General features: G+C 40.5%; 1 protein-coding gene across 1 annotated transcript in view; it reads right to left on the reverse strand.

Annotated features, from left to right (window-relative positions):
- Window positions 1–3,061: 3,061 nt before the first annotated feature.
- COL4A3 (collagen type IV alpha 3 chain) overlaps window positions 3,062–16,749 on the reverse strand; it is a 63,892-nt gene continuing 50,204 nt past the window's right edge. Inside the window, exons 41-52 of the mRNA XM_071751760.1 lie at window positions 16,074–16,124; window positions 14,875–15,060; window positions 14,163–14,293; window positions 13,644–13,716; window positions 12,309–12,380; window positions 12,078–12,197; window positions 10,964–11,062; window positions 10,122–10,334; window positions 9,308–9,485; window positions 8,314–8,428; window positions 6,198–6,370; window positions 3,062–5,951 (exon numbers count right to left, since the gene is read on the reverse strand). Of these exons, the coding sequence (XP_071607861.1) occupies window positions 5,867–5,951; window positions 6,198–6,370; window positions 8,314–8,428; window positions 9,308–9,485; window positions 10,122–10,334; window positions 10,964–11,062; window positions 12,078–12,197; window positions 12,309–12,380; window positions 13,644–13,716; window positions 14,163–14,293; window positions 14,875–15,060; window positions 16,074–16,124 (1,496 nt within the window). The 3' untranslated portion in view covers window positions 3,062–5,866. The remainder of the gene's footprint in view (window positions 5,952–6,197; window positions 6,371–8,313; window positions 8,429–9,307; window positions 9,486–10,121; window positions 10,335–10,963; window positions 11,063–12,077; window positions 12,198–12,308; window positions 12,381–13,643; window positions 13,717–14,162; window positions 14,294–14,874; window positions 15,061–16,073; window positions 16,125–16,749) is intronic.

The following is a 16,749-nucleotide window of genomic DNA, read 5'->3' on the forward strand; positions in this document are numbered from 1 at the left end:
CTTGATCCACTCCCCCCGTGGTTCCCAGCCCATGGCACTGAGTGCTACATCCAGGCTCTTTTGAAATATCTCCAGGGATGGAGAATCCACCCCTTCCCTGGGCAGCCCATTCCAATGCCTGATCACCCTCTCCAGAAAGAAATTCTTTCTAATGTCCAACCTAAACCTCCCCTGGCACAACTTGAGACCTCTTGTGCCCTCTTGTCTTGCTGAGAGCTGCCTCGGAAAAGAAACCGACCCCCCCCCTGGCTCCAACCTCCTTTCAGGGAGTTGCAGAGAGTGATGAGGTCTCCCCTGAGCCTCCTCTTCTCCAGCCTCAACACCCCCAGCTCCCTCAGCCTCACCTCACAGCACTTGTGCTGGATCTCTTCCCAGCCTCCTTGCTCTTCTCTGGACCTGCTCCAGCACCTCAATCTCCTTCCTGAGCTGAGGGGCCCAGAACTGGACACAGGACTCAAGCTGTGGCCTCCCCAGGGCTGAGCACAGGGGCAGAATCCCTTCCCTGGACCTGCTGGCCACGCTGTTCCTCAGCCAGCCCAGGATGCCATTGGCCTTCTTGGCCACCTGGCCACACTGCTGGCTCCTCTTCAGCTTCCTGGCAATCCAGACTCCCAGGTCCCTTTCTGCCTGGCTGCTCTCAGCCACTCTGTGCCCAGCCTGGAGCTCCCCATGGGGTTGTTGTGGCCAAAGTGCAGGACCCTGCACTTGGCCTTGTTGAACCTCAGCTTCGTGACCTCTCTGCCTGGGTGGAGCGAGGCGGAGCTGTCGCAATGTGGAAGTGTGAAGATGTGAGGATGTGTTTGTTAAGTGGGTGGAAAATCAGGCTGGGTGTGTGATGAACCTGTCTGGCTGCTCACATGTGGAAGGGCAGCGTGCCAGGTGCTTCAGGGCACCTTTTCTGAACGCCAGGGAGCTGCCTGGCCAGCGCTCAGCACGCTGCTGAAAACCCATCTGGGAGTGAAGCTCTTACCCCCGGGTGAGCTTCAGAAAGGTTGTCCCGTCCAACACTACCTTTTCTACATAAAATTTGTCAGCAAATCTGGCTGGCAAAGCCATCTCTTTGCTGTCCCATTTAAACCCAGTTTTTGCACATCATTCCTGCCCAGCCAAGCAGCATCTCCTGCTGGGGGTAGAACACTTCCAGAGCCCCATGAGGTGACCCTGACACTGCCTCACCCCCCCAGCACAGGCTGCCTAAGAGCAGCTGTTCCCATGTGGGGTAGGTACCTACCAATTTTCCAATGCCATACTGAAAAAGAACATTAAATAGAGTAGTACGTGCATCAGGTAATTTTTTAAAGGGAGGAAAATAGCCTCTTGGATCAGAATGAGTAACAATGCCAGAAGGATTGAAGTGTATTGATCCAAGGCCCACAGCTTGCTAATTCAGTCCTTTCTAAGTACCAGCATTGCTGTTTTACAGAAACAAGTGGTCTGAAATATAAGCATTTGATAAAAATAAAAGTTGCATGATGCTGAGGGCTGTACATTATGTCTTTAGATACATGATCTTATATTTGGCCTCCTTGAAACACAAACTCTTGGTCTGAGCACATCTTGCCCTGCAATCCCCATCATTCTCAGGAGAGTCTTCCTCAGTTTTACCTCTTCTCCACTTACACACTAAAAATGAGGATTTAGTGTCAAAAAAAAAAAAAAAAAAAAAAAAAAAAAAAAAAAAAAAAAGTCTAAAACTGGTTCTTGAAGCACACCAGAAACATGGACCTTCTCTTATCCAATTATAATTTTATGTCGAGACCAGTTATGTAACTGTTTTTGTTCCACTAAATATATGATTGTTGTTCACAAACTGAGTCTCACACAATAAAAGCAGCCACAGACTTGTCATCTGCCTTCTTATAATTATAATTATAACTGACAGGAAATCTTACAGAATAGCCCTGGTGGTGGTTTCTAGTGCAATACCATGTTGTGACAACTACATCAGCCTCCCCAGGAACTGTGTATTCTGTCAGATCTCAAAAAGAATTGCATCAAGCTGTACCCTAGCTGTACCTTCATGCCTCTGAAGATGCTCCATGTCCTCATCGTGTAGCAATCCTAGCACAGACAGTTTTATTTGACAGTCTTCAGGCCTCTCTGCAGATGTCCTTGATTTTCTTCTTCGTTGATTTAAAAGGCCATCCCTAAGAGTGTTGCACACAACACTGTTATAGAAAATTGACATTTAGAGAAGTCCTCCTTATTTTCACACTGAAACTTTGAAATAACAGGTGTCCTTTTCTTTCTGCTTCACACAATCTCCTCCTTTACAGAACTCTTCTGTCAGAAGAAACACTACAAGTCTTACTCTTTTCTAGCTTTTAAGGGTGGCCAGTCCTTCCCCTTTGAGAAACTGGATTTATGGTGGTTCCCTAGGCAAGCTGTGACCTAGCAAGCTGCAGGAGGCTTCTTTCCCTGGAGGGAAACATCCCCAGCCTAAGCAGGGCACTGATCTCTCTGCAGTCCCCCCAACACTGAGCACAGCAACACCCAGCTGGGCTGGTGACACCAGGAGGTGCTGGTGGCTGGCTTGCAGCCATCATGCAAGGTGACAAGGCAAATTCCAGGTCAAAGACAAGGTGACAAGGCAGATTCCAGGTCAAAGACAACCAGCCTTCATCTTCCTACTTCTCCCCCAGGGTCAACACAACCCTTTTTCCAAGCTACTTCTGCCAAGAGACTTGCCACCCACCTCAGCTTCAGGCATATCAATCCAGCAGAAAAAATGAACAAATGCAGCAGAAGAGCAGAATGTGGCAGAGTTGTTCCAGATCAAAACCACTCTCTGTCTCCAGCCAATCACAGTATCCTGTGCAGAAATACATGTAGAAGAAAGGCTGGGTGCAGACATCCAGCTTGGGTATCTACACTGAGGTGCCAGACTTCTAGTTTAGTCCAAGTAGAAGACAGCTACCAGCTGAGGGCAAACTCCACCAATTACCTTTTAATAAGATGACACAGATTTTTAATTTTTTTTTTTTAGTAAATAATATTATGCATAGGTAGTGGAAAAGATCATTAGCACTGGGAAGAACAAAAAAAAAAAGTTAAGTAGGTCTTTTATTTAGTAAAAATATTTTTATTTTGCTGTCTTTAGCAGAAAGGTTGCTTTCCTTCTTTCTCTCCCTCCTTCCCCCCACTGTTTTTCATTATCTGTTTTCTCATGTTTCCATTCTGTCAGTGCAATATATTAACACCTTGCACCTCCTCAGCATTTTTCAGTTAAGGCTCTCAAAGCAATTACAGAGATGAGTTAACTAATCCTCACAACAATCATTGGCAATAGGGAAGGAAAATGATCTGCACCTGCAGAGATCAACTCTTTTTTTCTAAGTTTTTCTTTCATATTCAGTGTCTTGATGGAGCTCTTGATGAACACGTGTGTCCCTGCAGTTGTGTTTCATGCTTTTGAAAGAAGGACAGAGTTCAAGCACTAAAAATCTAAAGCTTTTTATGAAAATCTTTCATTAGTAACTTGTTGAAGGCCACACAATAAGTGAGCAGCAGAATCCAAAACTGGGAACAAGGCACAACTTCCAGTTATGTGCAATACTATGAGACATAACTCTTTGTAACTTACCTTTGGACCTCCAAACCCCAATCCATTCCCTTCTCTTTACACAGTATCTTCTACTGATGGTTTCCAGCAGCCTTTAATTTTAGGTACTTACATTCTGCAAAATTATTAAGTTTTACATGTGGGTTTGCACAGTCACCAGTTGTATACAGCATGCAGTGCCTTTGGGTGACTGTACCAAGCCCTAATGGGAAAGAACAACCCAAACCCCAACAACCTAGCAAGCAATGAGTGTGGGATTTATCTTTGAGTACCTGAAGCAAACTCCAGAGCTTATGGAAAAATTGAATACGTGTTTTTTAAAGGCAATTGGATGTGGTTTTTTCCTCTCTGGAAGTGTTCAAGGCCAGAGAATATGGGGCCAGCCTGGTCCCCTCTGCCAATGCATGGGGGTTGGACTACTTGATCTAAAAGGTCCCTTCCAACCCAAACCATTCTATGGTTATAGAATCACTCCCAACCCCAAACCTGGTTCAAATGGAAGACCAAGCATGAACTGGACACTAACACCTTTTCAGATCAGTAGTGCATCTGCAAAGAGATTCTTCATAAAACCCTGCAACTTTACAATTATATTTTTGCAAACAAACAGAAATGCTATGACTGTTCAAGCAAACACTGATTTTAAAATAATAGATTCATGTCACATAAATGAGATCTTCACAATAACTTCATCAGAAGGTACTGGGATCAAACACAGATTAAACTTGTTCTTAGTTAGGTTAACACTGAAATTCAAACAGTCAGACAAACATAATGCAAGTATTTTAACAGAACCAATATAAAATTCAACTGGCCTAAAAAAGATCTAAGTGAAAATTCTTGATTATTTCAGTGACTTGCTAGACCCTACATTTAAAATGATGCATTTACAGAACTATTCAGGTGAATTAGGCTTCTTCTATAACACTAAATGCTGGAATTCTGATAGACTGTGCAAGTATTAAAAAATATTAACATTTTAAATGTCAACATTACATTTTAAATAGCCTTGCAAGTGCAATGTTATAAATATATATATAAAAAAACCCCACAAAACTCAGAGCTACAATTTTATATAAGTTATACGAGTAAATGAAAGTGCTTTTCAAGTATTTATGTTCATTTATAGCTGGATTCTATTGTGTAAGTCAGTGCTCAGATGGTACAATTTAAATATCAGCCTCTTAAATTTGGGGTGCATGCATTTAACTGGATGGAATAAATGGTTTCATTTGCAGAAAAGTGTGATAAATACTTAATACAGAATATAATTTGTGATAAATAAATATGGAATATTATAAAACGTATTAGAGTTTTTGTAATCTGTTAAAAACAAAATAGACAGAGATCACAGCCTGAAGGGTGTGTGATGATAATGTGATAATGCCATGGAAACATCCAGCCATACAGGAACTGTTAATTCAATCAAAATCCAAGGTTCTCATATGCTAAAAAGTTCTTCTTCAGTAGAGACCAAAGCATCTGATGATAACAAAGGCCCAATACTGTCAACTTTTGAGAATTTAAAAGATCTCATGATCTGTGTGAAAAGCCATGAAATCTAATTAAATCTTTCCAACACTTTCAATTAGTCAGCCTGTAGCTGTAGTCACTCTGGGGAGCACAGCCAGTGCATGTCCTCACTGTGCTGTCTGCCCAGGGCCCAGCCCAGCTCCCTTCCTGGCTGCTCAATGATCATTATTATTACAGTGATGCAAAAACAAAAAAACAAAAAAAAAATTGCACTTCTGTTAGCCAGCCAGAGGAAGGGGGAGGTAAGTGGGGAGATACTTGTTTATTAGACAAGAAAACCAAAACGAACCAACCCTTAATGAATCAATATATATTTAAAAGTGCACGGAAAATACTTCCTATTCCAACCCTCCCTCTCAATAAGTGCCAGACTTTAATCTTAAATTATATCCACTTTGAACACTGAACACAGGTAAGCTGGTATTGGAGCATTTAGTTTGTCTTGCAGTTTGAAAAGCACGTGACACAAGGCAGCATGAACATCTTTCATTAAAGATCTGGCAATGCCATAGTTTTATCTTGAAGATGCAGCTTGCAAATGACACAGTTCAGGAGAGTCCCCTGCAGGCTGCCATTACAAACTTTCTCCAACAAAGTGCTTTGTCTTTTGACAAAAGTCAAAGGGTTGCCCTACCTCACCGCAGCGCAGTGCTGGGAATTTAGAATTTTCTTTCCAGGTGCAGTTGGACTTCAATAAGTTACAGCTCTTCAGAGTTAGGCAATTCTTTGTGATAAAAGCAGAGTTTCATGTTCTGTCAAGAGTGGCCCCTCTTAGACTGATCTCTTCATGCAGACCTGACAACGGCTGATAATATTTTCCAGTTCTCCTGCTTTCAAAGTCTGTGACAGAGGTTTCCTTAGAGAAAGAAAACGAACATTTAGCTGATTAAGCTTTGGATATGGAATTACTAACAACACCACTGAAATCCTTGGCTCACTTAAGGCATCTTGGGGCTACAGAATGACCCTCAACCTAACAAAGGGGGCTCTCTAGACTATGAGGGGGGTGACTAGGGGAGCCCCACACGTTATGCAGGCAGTTATTGTCTCCTCAATTTCAGCATGGGTCTAATAAGTAGGGATGCAAGGAAGCTCAGTTTACCTGAACATTCTTCTTGGATTTAATGATGCCAACCAGAAGCTGTAGGAATTTGTGTAGTAGTTGCATGTCCCCCTGCCATGGCACTCTATGAATGGGATGGCTCGAAATTCTTCCAGGCAAGATCCAGGAGATGCCAATGCTTGTCCAGAAGCTTCTGAGCCTGCACTCGTGTACTGTAACCACCAATACATTTTTTTATGAGAACTTGTCCATCAGCTTTTAGTAAACTGCAGGCAAAAAAAAAATCTCTTTCTAAAACATAACCATATGTGGTGCGTTGGACAAAACAAACTGAGGACAGATTGGTTTTATCAAACTTAGAATGAGGCAGAGAAGTCATAGGAAAATTCAAGCAGTTATGACTTTTCTTAAATCCTTGGAAAGGCCTTTTTCTGCCACAAGATAAAGCATGAAACTGTAACCAGTACAAAGACTGGAAAGTAGCTGTCTTCTGTCCAGTTGAGGACAACAGTAACTGAGTTACAAATAAGCCAAAGCCCCTGTTTTGTGCCTGCTCATATTTTTTGTTACTTTGATTGCCTCTCCAAACACGGAAAGCAAAGAAGGCATTTTCCTTCTCTGATGTTGGAAAATGCCTGTAGAAATAGCTCTAAAGTAATTTTTGAGAGTTAGAAAATTGGCTAGAAAATGTAATTTAAATTTTCTAATGTTGGAAACAAGCAAGTGATTTTAACCAGATACTGAAATTATTCTCTCATTCTCTTCAAAGATGATGATGATGATGGTCATTATCATTACTTAGGGCCAATTCCAGGAGAGACAAGAAATTTCACACTAGACCTAAGAGGGGTTTTTAAGTCTTTTACCCTCATCTGTTGCCAACCCTATGATATCCCACAGGCATGGATAATACAGATGATGTGTTGGTTCCCCTAGTATAGATATGCTCCTACTCCCACAATTAGTCTTTACTTTGCAGGCACATTATAAACTTTCTCTACTCATATCTCATTATGGCATCAAAACTGTGAGGCAGTAGACAGTGTATTGCATTTGTTTCCATTTTAGTTTTTGGCAGAATTCAGCCCCAAGATCCAGTTTATGAAAGAACTGCCTGGCATAGGAGTGGTTCAGTTACCTCTGTGAATTTGTGTTCAGGACTGGTTTAACCACTCCATTGCCCAAACCTGTTTCCTAGGTCTTGGCATGCCAGATGAACATGAGAGCATGGAGCTATTTTTTGGCAGACTAAAACCCTAGAGTTCTCCTTTCATCATTTCCCCTTTACTGCATGCCACCTATTTTTGGGGACAGATCAAAGTAGTTGTTCCTATGCTTCTGGCACTGAATAAGAGTTAATAGGATTACTGTCTACTTCTTGGCTAAAGAAAAAAAAACCCAAACAATTATTAAATTATAATTTAAGCTGAACATGAGCCAGCAGTGTGCCCAGGTGGCCAAGAAGGCCAATGGCATCCTGGGCTGGCTCAGGAACAGCGTGGCCAGCAGGTCCAGGGAAGGGATTCTGCCCCTGGACTCAGCCCTGGGGAGGCCACAGCTTGAGTCCTGTGTCCAGTTCTGGGCCCCTCAGCTCAGGAAGGAGATTGAGGTGCTGGAGCAGGTCCAGAGAAGAGCAAGGAGGCTGGGAAGGGATCCAGCACAAGTCCTGTGAGGTGAGGCTGAGGGAGCTGGGGGTGTTGAGGCTGGAGAAGAGGAGGCTCAGGGGAGACCTCATCACTCTCTCCAACTCCCTGAAAGGAGGTTGGAGCCAGGGGGGGGTTGGGCTCTTTTCCCAGGCAACTCTCAGCAAGACAAGAGGGCACAAGAGGTCTCAAGTTGTGCCAGGGGAGGTTTAGGTTGGACATTAGAAAGAATTTCTTTAGGGAGAGGGTGATCAGACATTGGAATGGGCTGCCCAGGGAAGGGGTGGGTTCTCCATCCCTGGAGATATTTCAAAAGAGCCTGGATGTGGCACTCAGTGCCATGGGCTGGGAACCACGGGGGGAGTGGATCAAGGGTTGGACTTGGAGATCTCTGAGGTCCCTTCCAACCCAGCCAATTCTGTGATTCTATGATTAAGAAACAAATGATCTATGAGAATTCCAATCAAAGTGATAGGACATAAAATTAATAACTCAAGTCTTTATATCCTTACCATAACAAAAGAAAAACCCTTCCAGAGAGATGTCCAGCCTTCTGGACAGGTAGGAACTGCAGTTGTTTGGCTGTGAACTGCTATTACCATTGCAGCTCCTTCACAGACAACACACCTGTAAGGAGAACACACGTGCATGCAGAGCATGAGGGAAAACATGAGAGCAGGCATACTTTATAACTTTTGTACAGTAGCTACCTTATAGCAGGGACATGATAATTGCTAAACAAAGAAAAAATGTGTGAGTTATAATGAGGAGATAACTAAATAAGCCAAATACCTTGCTTTGCAATTGCTTTGCATTCTCAGCTAAAATTGGTATAAGATGGGAATTAGTCCCAGAATATTTTAGCTTCCTAATTTTGCTTTTACTGCAGTAACAAGCTAAATATTACTTACTTTATGAGCTCACCCTGCTGTTATAGTTTAGATCAAAGCCCTAAACCTTACAAAAAGTAGTCTTTACTTCCTAAATGAAGAAACTATGAAGCTGAGCTACTCCATTGCAACAGCTAGGTAGGGGCAGGCTAGAAGGCACGAGTACAAAGCTTGCCTTTGCATCTTTGATTTAGCTACTCTCATGCTTTTAGAGCATACCTTTTTTTTCCTCAGCTGTTTTACAGCAACTAGAAAGGACCATGTTTGCACAAAAATGTGCAAATGTGAGAACCCTCAGCCTCAACTTAACAATGTTCTTCACCAACTGCAGTGAGTGTATCACACATTATTGAAAGCAGAACTTGATTTGTACTGCATACCAAATAATGAAGCTGTCTTTATTTCACTTTATTCAGCCTCTCTTGTCCACAAGTTTTCCTAGAGTATCACTGAATATCTGCCATATTCAGGTCAGTAATAAAAAAATCAGGTGGTGAAAAACAGTGGCTGAGATGGGCAGGTCTTGGCCATTCAGGATGGCCTGAATCAGCCATTCAAAACAATTTACCCCTTTGTGGTCCCAGGCCATAAGAGAGATAAATTTTTATACTCTCACCTGCTTATATGGGGCTCCAGTGCCCTGCCAGAAATTGGTGCCATATCTGCTGGCATTACTGTTGCAGTTGACAGCCAGTAGGAATAGTCATTGCGAGAAGCAAAGCTGCAAACATCATTGGGATTGCAGAATAAGAATGGCATGGTGCTAAACCTCTGCAAGCAGCTCCCAGCTGTTCCTAAAAGACAGAAGAGAGTTGTGTGACAGATAGGAGCTTATATTTAGTGACAAACAGAAGAGACACATGATGGCATCCAGTCTACTACAGTGAGAATGAAAGCATTTGGTAATTATAAGAAGAGGATTGTCTGCACAGTGAAATTTTCTGAAAGCAAAATGCTTATGGTACATATATATATAAATAAGGGCTAAGAACAAAATGTGTTATAATAATCATGAATAGCAACAGTTGTTGACACAGTGGCAGGGATTCAGCTGCTGAGGCAAAAGCTTCTGGTGCCATTCCTGACAACTTAAAGCATCCCATTTTGTTTCAGGAAAAGCAAGATTTTCCCTCAGATCCTCTGTTGTTACTGTCAGCCCTGTGCAGATGTGAACATGCCTACTAGATACGTAGCCATAAGTAAAGAAATTCCTCCTCAAAAAATGTCTAGGGGTAGCAAAAAAGGAAAGGTGCAGGAAAGAAGGTGTCTTTTAAGCCACACTTTGTGGCTGCCTCAGAGCACCACTCTGTAGTGACCGATGGTTGAAACCAGTGTTCATCTCAAACACTTCCTGTGAGTTTGGTTTCATAAAAACTTAGAATGAGTAGACTCTAAAGAAAATGATCTGAAAATTTTTACCAATACAGTACCAAGATCTTGTCCATGTGCTCGTTCATTTCCTTGTACAAAAAGCAGTGAATAGCCAACATAGATCTCTGATGTCCCAAGTGGGCATGAAGGAATCTTTGTTGATTGGCTGTGCCTGGTGAAGATAAAACCTCTTCTTGTTGGACCAGCAATGACAGTACCTGGCAGCCCAGGTAACCCCTGTAAGCCTGGAAATCCAATCAGCCCAGGTTGTCCTGTGGAGGGGAAGGAAATATAACTACAAATATTGTAATATTTCTTTACATTTTTACTTCATCTACATTCATTTACTTCATTTACTACATTTACTTCATTTAAATTAATCAAACGACTTGAAAACTAATAAAAAATTATCAGTAAGAAGATACAACTTGAAAAATTGTAGTATTTGTTACTGGATGCATTAACTCCTTCCAACCCAGCTCAGGTAGCTTTACATTGCATAGCTTAATGGGACAGTTGTTTTAAAGAACCATGGTCATTTTTAACAAAAAAGTTGTAAAGTGACAACATTTTATGGTGACTAAATAAAAATACTTGGTTCTACTTTGATAGAAGTGCCTTTCACGAAAAGGCACACTGATACTTAGGGACTTCAAGCAGATAAATATTTGTGACTAATAACAAAGGAGGAAAGTCAAGACATATTTTTGTAAACTATTATTTCAGTTGTGAACAGGCATCTGTTAAAAGCTATGAAAGTCCTTACAGGTACTTGTGGCCCTAAGGGTACTGCAAATGGTACAGCTTCTCAGTACATGCAAGAAAAAGGATTTACAGAAATCAGGAATACTATTCATCTATAAATTCAGAAGTAGTCAAACAGACATCTGCTTCCCTATACCTCTTTGTCCTGGAAAACCTCTGTCACCTTTTGGACCAGGCAGTCCTGGTTGACCTGGATGACCAAAACTTCCTGGTAGACCTTTCACTCCTTTAGGTCCTGAATTGCAACCCAGAAAAAACATAACAAAACAAACACAGAATCATATACCAGTAGTTACTCTAGACTCTAATAACTGCTAATGAATAAAGTTAAGATCTCCATGTAAATGCAGCTGTGTTAAAATAAAAACATCACCATGAAGTATTGAGACTGTCTGTACTGTTACTGTCATCATAGTTCCTATCAGGAACATTATGAAGAAATATTGAATGTATTGAAGAAAAATATTAATCTTATAAGAAATTTTTACAGAAGAAAAAAAGCCAAACAACCTAGTTTTTTGTTTCAACATATGTCATGCAATAGAAATATTTCAAAAAGACAGTAATAGGCCATAGTGATCTTGGTCACTGTTTGCAGTTTTATAGAGAAACTCTTCTGTAAAACAATGTTAAGGAAAGTTTAAAACAACAATTCTTTAATTCTTTAATGCCTGCTGGAGGCAACTGTCATTCCTGAGTGGGATAGGCCTTCTGGCATGCTTTCCCCCCTCAAGGGCCTCTTTGCTGAGGTGGAAAATTGGGGTATTGACGGCACATCCACCTCCTCCTACCTGCTCCTTGCTTCTCCATTCCTCACAGCCATGGAGAAGTAACCAGCCTTTCCTTTTCCTTCCCAGTCTCAGACTATGACAGACACAATGGCTTTGAAACCCACCCACAGAACTTGTATTGCATGTGGTAATTTCACCTTCAAAATGTCAAACGTCTTGAGCATGGTTCTGGTTATATAAAAATAATATTTTGTTCCAAGTTTACTTTTTATTCCATTCTTTTGCTGAAGCTTATGTTGAAGAAGAAAAGTACTCAGTGACTGCAAGGGTCAAGGGCAGATGGAGCGGGTCAAGTTATAAATAAAAGGTTGTTAAGGAGGTACAAAGAGCTGTTTTTAAAGATAGAGAGGTATTTTTAAAGCTACAGCAGTTTTCTATGCAGAAGTATGTTTGCCCACCAAACCCAAATGTTCCTTTAAGCAACACATGCAAACATATAGAGATCAAAATATGAACCACCTTGTAGTCCAGGAATCCCTTGAAGTCCTTGATCACCTGGTGGTCCTGGGATTCCTGGCAGACCAGGAAGACCCTTGCTTCCTGGGATGGAGAAAACTCTTGCAGGGACTCCAGGTGGACCTAGCAGCAAAAAGATAATGAAGAGCTTTTAAAAGAAAGCAAGCAAACTACACAACAAAACAAATGAATCAACTTATATCTGCTGGTATTAGAATAAGAAGGGTTGGTTACCATGCTGGCCTTTTGGTCCCCTTGGCCCTGCTTCACCTTGTGGTCCAGGGGGTCCTTGATTACCCTTTTCTCCTAAAAAAGAAGATTGGAGATATGTCTGCCTGATATAAAATGCCAAAACCACTGTCAAAGTCTCAGAGATTTATTCAAGAGTCCTGCATGCTCTGTGCAACCTTCCCTAACAGTTACACATCCTGTAGACTCATGTGAAATGTGGTCCTCCAAATCTCTACTGTTATTATACAGCTTAGAAGCCAAGAGCAGTCAGTTTATAACATGTCTCCATACCAATTCTATATGATGGCTGGCCCCATAAACCCAGCTGAAAGTCTCAACATGAGACTATGTCCTTTTTATCTTATGTGGTTTAGTGACTGAGTCTGAGTTTGCAATTCAAGTGCTGCCTTTGGTGATGCTCAGCAGTTCAACTCTACTGCCAGTTATGCAGTAGAGTAGCTCTTAAGAGGACTGTATAGTTTTCAAGCATTTGAAACTTAATAAGCAATTCTTTCCAGTGTGCAAAATATCAGGATACATCCATATTGCTTTCCACAGTTCTGCTGGAAATAATAATAATTAAAAAAAAAAGTATTTTTGCCATCAAGTCAGGAAAATTGGTTGACTATGCCATAAAATTAGAGGTTTTTCCTTCAGTGTATTTACTGTCTGTATGGTGATGTTTCAAATGAGAACAAATTTAAAACACACAATAATTAGCATGGAACTCAAACATGCAGGTTAAACAGGTAATGAAAATTTTCAAAGTGTAAATCATGTAATTTAAAAATTAGAATATTGGAACAATGCAAGTCTGTAACAGATTTAATTCACTAGAAAATTGTGTAAATTAAAAGGATTGTTAGCCAGCTATCGATCCAAGTAAACCTGAGAAACAACAATTAATCAAGTCTGCCAATAAATTGGTAAATTAGATTATAATTGGGACTTCTCTTGCAGTAAACAGATAACTCAGCGATCTGTGGTATAATGTAATTAAGTTGCATAGCTAAGAGGATGTAAAAAACTCACATCTTCAAGCAGTGCTGTGACATTTCTGATTAGCAGACTCAGTCACTAAGTCCTTCCACATTATAACTCACTAAGAACTGACTTGTTTTGAATTTGCCTGGAATGGAGGACATTGGAGTGCCAGCCCTTCCTCACTTTAACATCTTTTTGGTCACAACTGTAGCATCTGACTCAAAGAAAATGCTCATTAAGCATTATGTTCATTAAGCAAAATGCTCATTATGTTTTCATTTATAGCTGTTACAGCACAACATGGCAATGGTTGTATTTGGCAAATAGAAGTGTATGTAATAAATACATTAATACCTTTTACACCTGGGAATCCAATAAATCCAGGGTCCCCTCTAGCACCAGGATAACCTGATCGGCCTTCTATTCCCTGCAAATCAGGGAACACCAAAAATAAGCAGGAAGCAGCATTTACACACTATGAAGTACATTTTCTTCTTGTTCAGAATATTCAAACCATTATGTTCACAGAATATGATACAACTAAAATTATCTGTCAGTCATATCACTGTTAATACTATTCTGTAATACAGAACAGCCAAGAAAATGACATGCCAGAAATTCACAAAAATTTCTTATAATTTTTCTTTTTATTTATCAAAGTCCATGAAGCCTGCTTTTCATATCCATTTTAATATGTTTTTCCTCCCTTACAAGGTGTTTTTTTTTGAGGACGTGCAGTTTGTGTTCTAGTTTTGTTTTTTTGTTTTTGTTTTTAGTTAGTTAGTTTGTTTTTTAATTGTTCTGGGTGGTATTTTCACAGTAAAGGCAAAATTAACAATGCAGTAAGAAACAAGCAATATTCCTTTCACTTACTTTCGGACCAGGAGGGCCAATGTCACCAGGTGGGCCTGTTGGCCCTGGTATGCCATCTGCCCCTCTAGCACCTTTGCTTCCCTTGATGCTGGGAGTAGGAATACCAGGAGGCCCAGGAAAACCAGGAGCACCTGTACAGAAACATCATGGTAAGTAAAGACTGCTGCCAACAGTATTTCAGATAAATTACCTACAATGCAGTACAACATTCAGTGACTTTGTCATGGTCCTTATGCTTACCACCTTGGTGATTCCCAAGGAAATGTACACAGTTTTCAAGAAATCATTTATTTTTCCTAGCCTGCTAATTTCATCTGAGGTCAGAGCCAAGTTCTTGCAGTACTTTATTGCACTACAGTTTTTTAATGTCTTGTAGTTGTTAGTCACACCTGTAGTCACACTACAGGTAGTCACACTCATGCTATCTCACCTCTCTGAAGCTGGATCTCAGCTGCCCCACAGACTTGCATGGCAAGAAAGCAAAATAATGTCATCAAGTGGACTGTAAAAATTAGTGTCACTTCACATCACACTGCACAGACCAACATGATGTTTGCAATGGTAATACATGGCATTAACTATCAAAAACATGTTTAACTATCAAGCTCTCTTGGGGGAAGACCCCTTCCAACCTTCAGTCCTGGACAGGCAAAATTCTGCTGTCAGTTTTAAGTATAAAATTTCAGACTAATAAAGAGTTATAAGAACACACCTGGTCTCCCATCTGCACCAGCAATGCCTCTACTCCCTTTCTGGCCAGGAACTGCGATGCCTCTTGTGCCTTGGAATCCAGGTAACCCCACTAAGCCAGGAGGTCCAATGGGTCCTTGGTCCCCCTGATGACCTTTCATGCCTGGTGGCCCAGGAAATCCAGGCAGTCCCATGTTCCCTTTGATTCCTGCAAAGTATAGGTATTAAACATAGGGAGAGCTGCTGGATGGGAAGCTGCTGTGACTACACAGAGCATGTGCACTGCCCTGCAAAGGTGGAATTCACCCTTTGTTTTCAGAATGGAGAAGTCCCAAAGCCACCTTGCTGTTGCAAAGCCAAACAGCTGTGAGAGGACAGGACTCACTGCAAAGCAGTGTGCACACCACTCTTTGTTTTTATAATTTTTTTTTTTTGGTAATTTCTTCAAAAACTCCACTTCAGAGATTGCTTGTACAAAGGAGTAAAATTGAGAGAAGGGTAGAATGAGTAGAGCATGGAATATTTCCTAATCCTGATGCATAAGTAGAACAAATGCTGCTTTGAGCATCACAACTGGCAAACTCTTTTAAACTAAATTCCAGCTAAAAGTGTCAAGATGAGTAAAATAAAATAAAAGACTAACCCAAAAGGGTATTGTTCAAAGGCTGATCTTAAAAGTGCATAAACTATATATCGAGGGGATGAAGAGAGAACTTCAATTTTTTCTTTAAAGTATAGTATATCAATGGATTTCTACCAGTACTAGAAATTCAATGTAAAACCTAAAAAATTGGAAGAGTTCCTTCGATCAACTTTTCATCCCTATGAAAGGGGAGATGAACAAAATTAAAATGCAATCACTGTAGCTTTCTTACAATATGCTCAGTATTCTTCATCATAATTTCCTTTCCTAAGAACATACTCTGTTAACCAAATTATTTATGAAAATCAACTTCAAAAGCTCTAGAATGTTGGTATCACCCTCACAAAACTGCAGAAGCAAGCTTCTTCATTTCCCTTTTACAGTAGCCTCTACTTTACAAGCAACAACTCCTGACATTTAATGTATAGCACCAAATATTTGATCAAAACCACAGATTCCACTCTTGATTCCCTCTGACACTTGGTGCCACTTCAAGCATCCAAAAGCAGGAGGCAACTTAAAGGTGATGGTTCTGGTATTTAAAAATCAAGCTGTTGCTTTCTGAAAAGACAACTCACCTCTACGACCAGGAACGCCTCGAAGGCCAGGGATTCCTCTCCCTGGTGGACCTATAAAATATAGGTCACATTATACTCAAAGTCCTGAATAATTATTAGAAAACATCATAGTTGTCTAATATTTTATACATTTCTTCACAATTAAGTGAATCAAAATGTAGATTTTAATCATACATAAAACATAATTTATTGGTGGGTTTCATTTCTTCTTCTCATTCCATAAACGCAAAATAAATTTGTAAGTTTTCCTTCATGGTAGGAAATCCTACTGATCCATACTTCTCTTTTTGTATTTTCTACAGCAATAAGTACTCTTTTTTTCAGAGAAAAAAAAATAAGGAAAAAGATCTGCATTTCAGTTACTAAGAGAATAAAGGAGGAAATGTCAATTCTTAAAAAAGAAAATACGTTAATAGGGATGATGTCAAACATAATACAAAAAAACTTCTGGAAATATTATGAATGCCTCCTCAGTATTCTCTTTATACAAATATGTAAAGAAACATTTCCACTGTAAAATATGAAAACACTTGCTGTAGTAATTCCTTGGAGGACCACCTCTACCTAAGGACCTGATGATGTCAGCAGTGAAATTTAAATGAAAGATTTACAACTTCAGGGACAGATTATGGAAACCTGCACTGTTTATGTGAGTAAGCACCATTCTTTTCATCTT

The sequence above is a fragment of the Heliangelus exortis genome, chromosome 9, assembly GCF_036169615.1.
Source record: "Heliangelus exortis chromosome 9, bHelExo1.hap1, whole genome shotgun sequence".
Lineage (NCBI taxonomy): Eukaryota > Metazoa > Chordata > Aves > Apodiformes > Trochilidae > Heliangelus > Heliangelus exortis.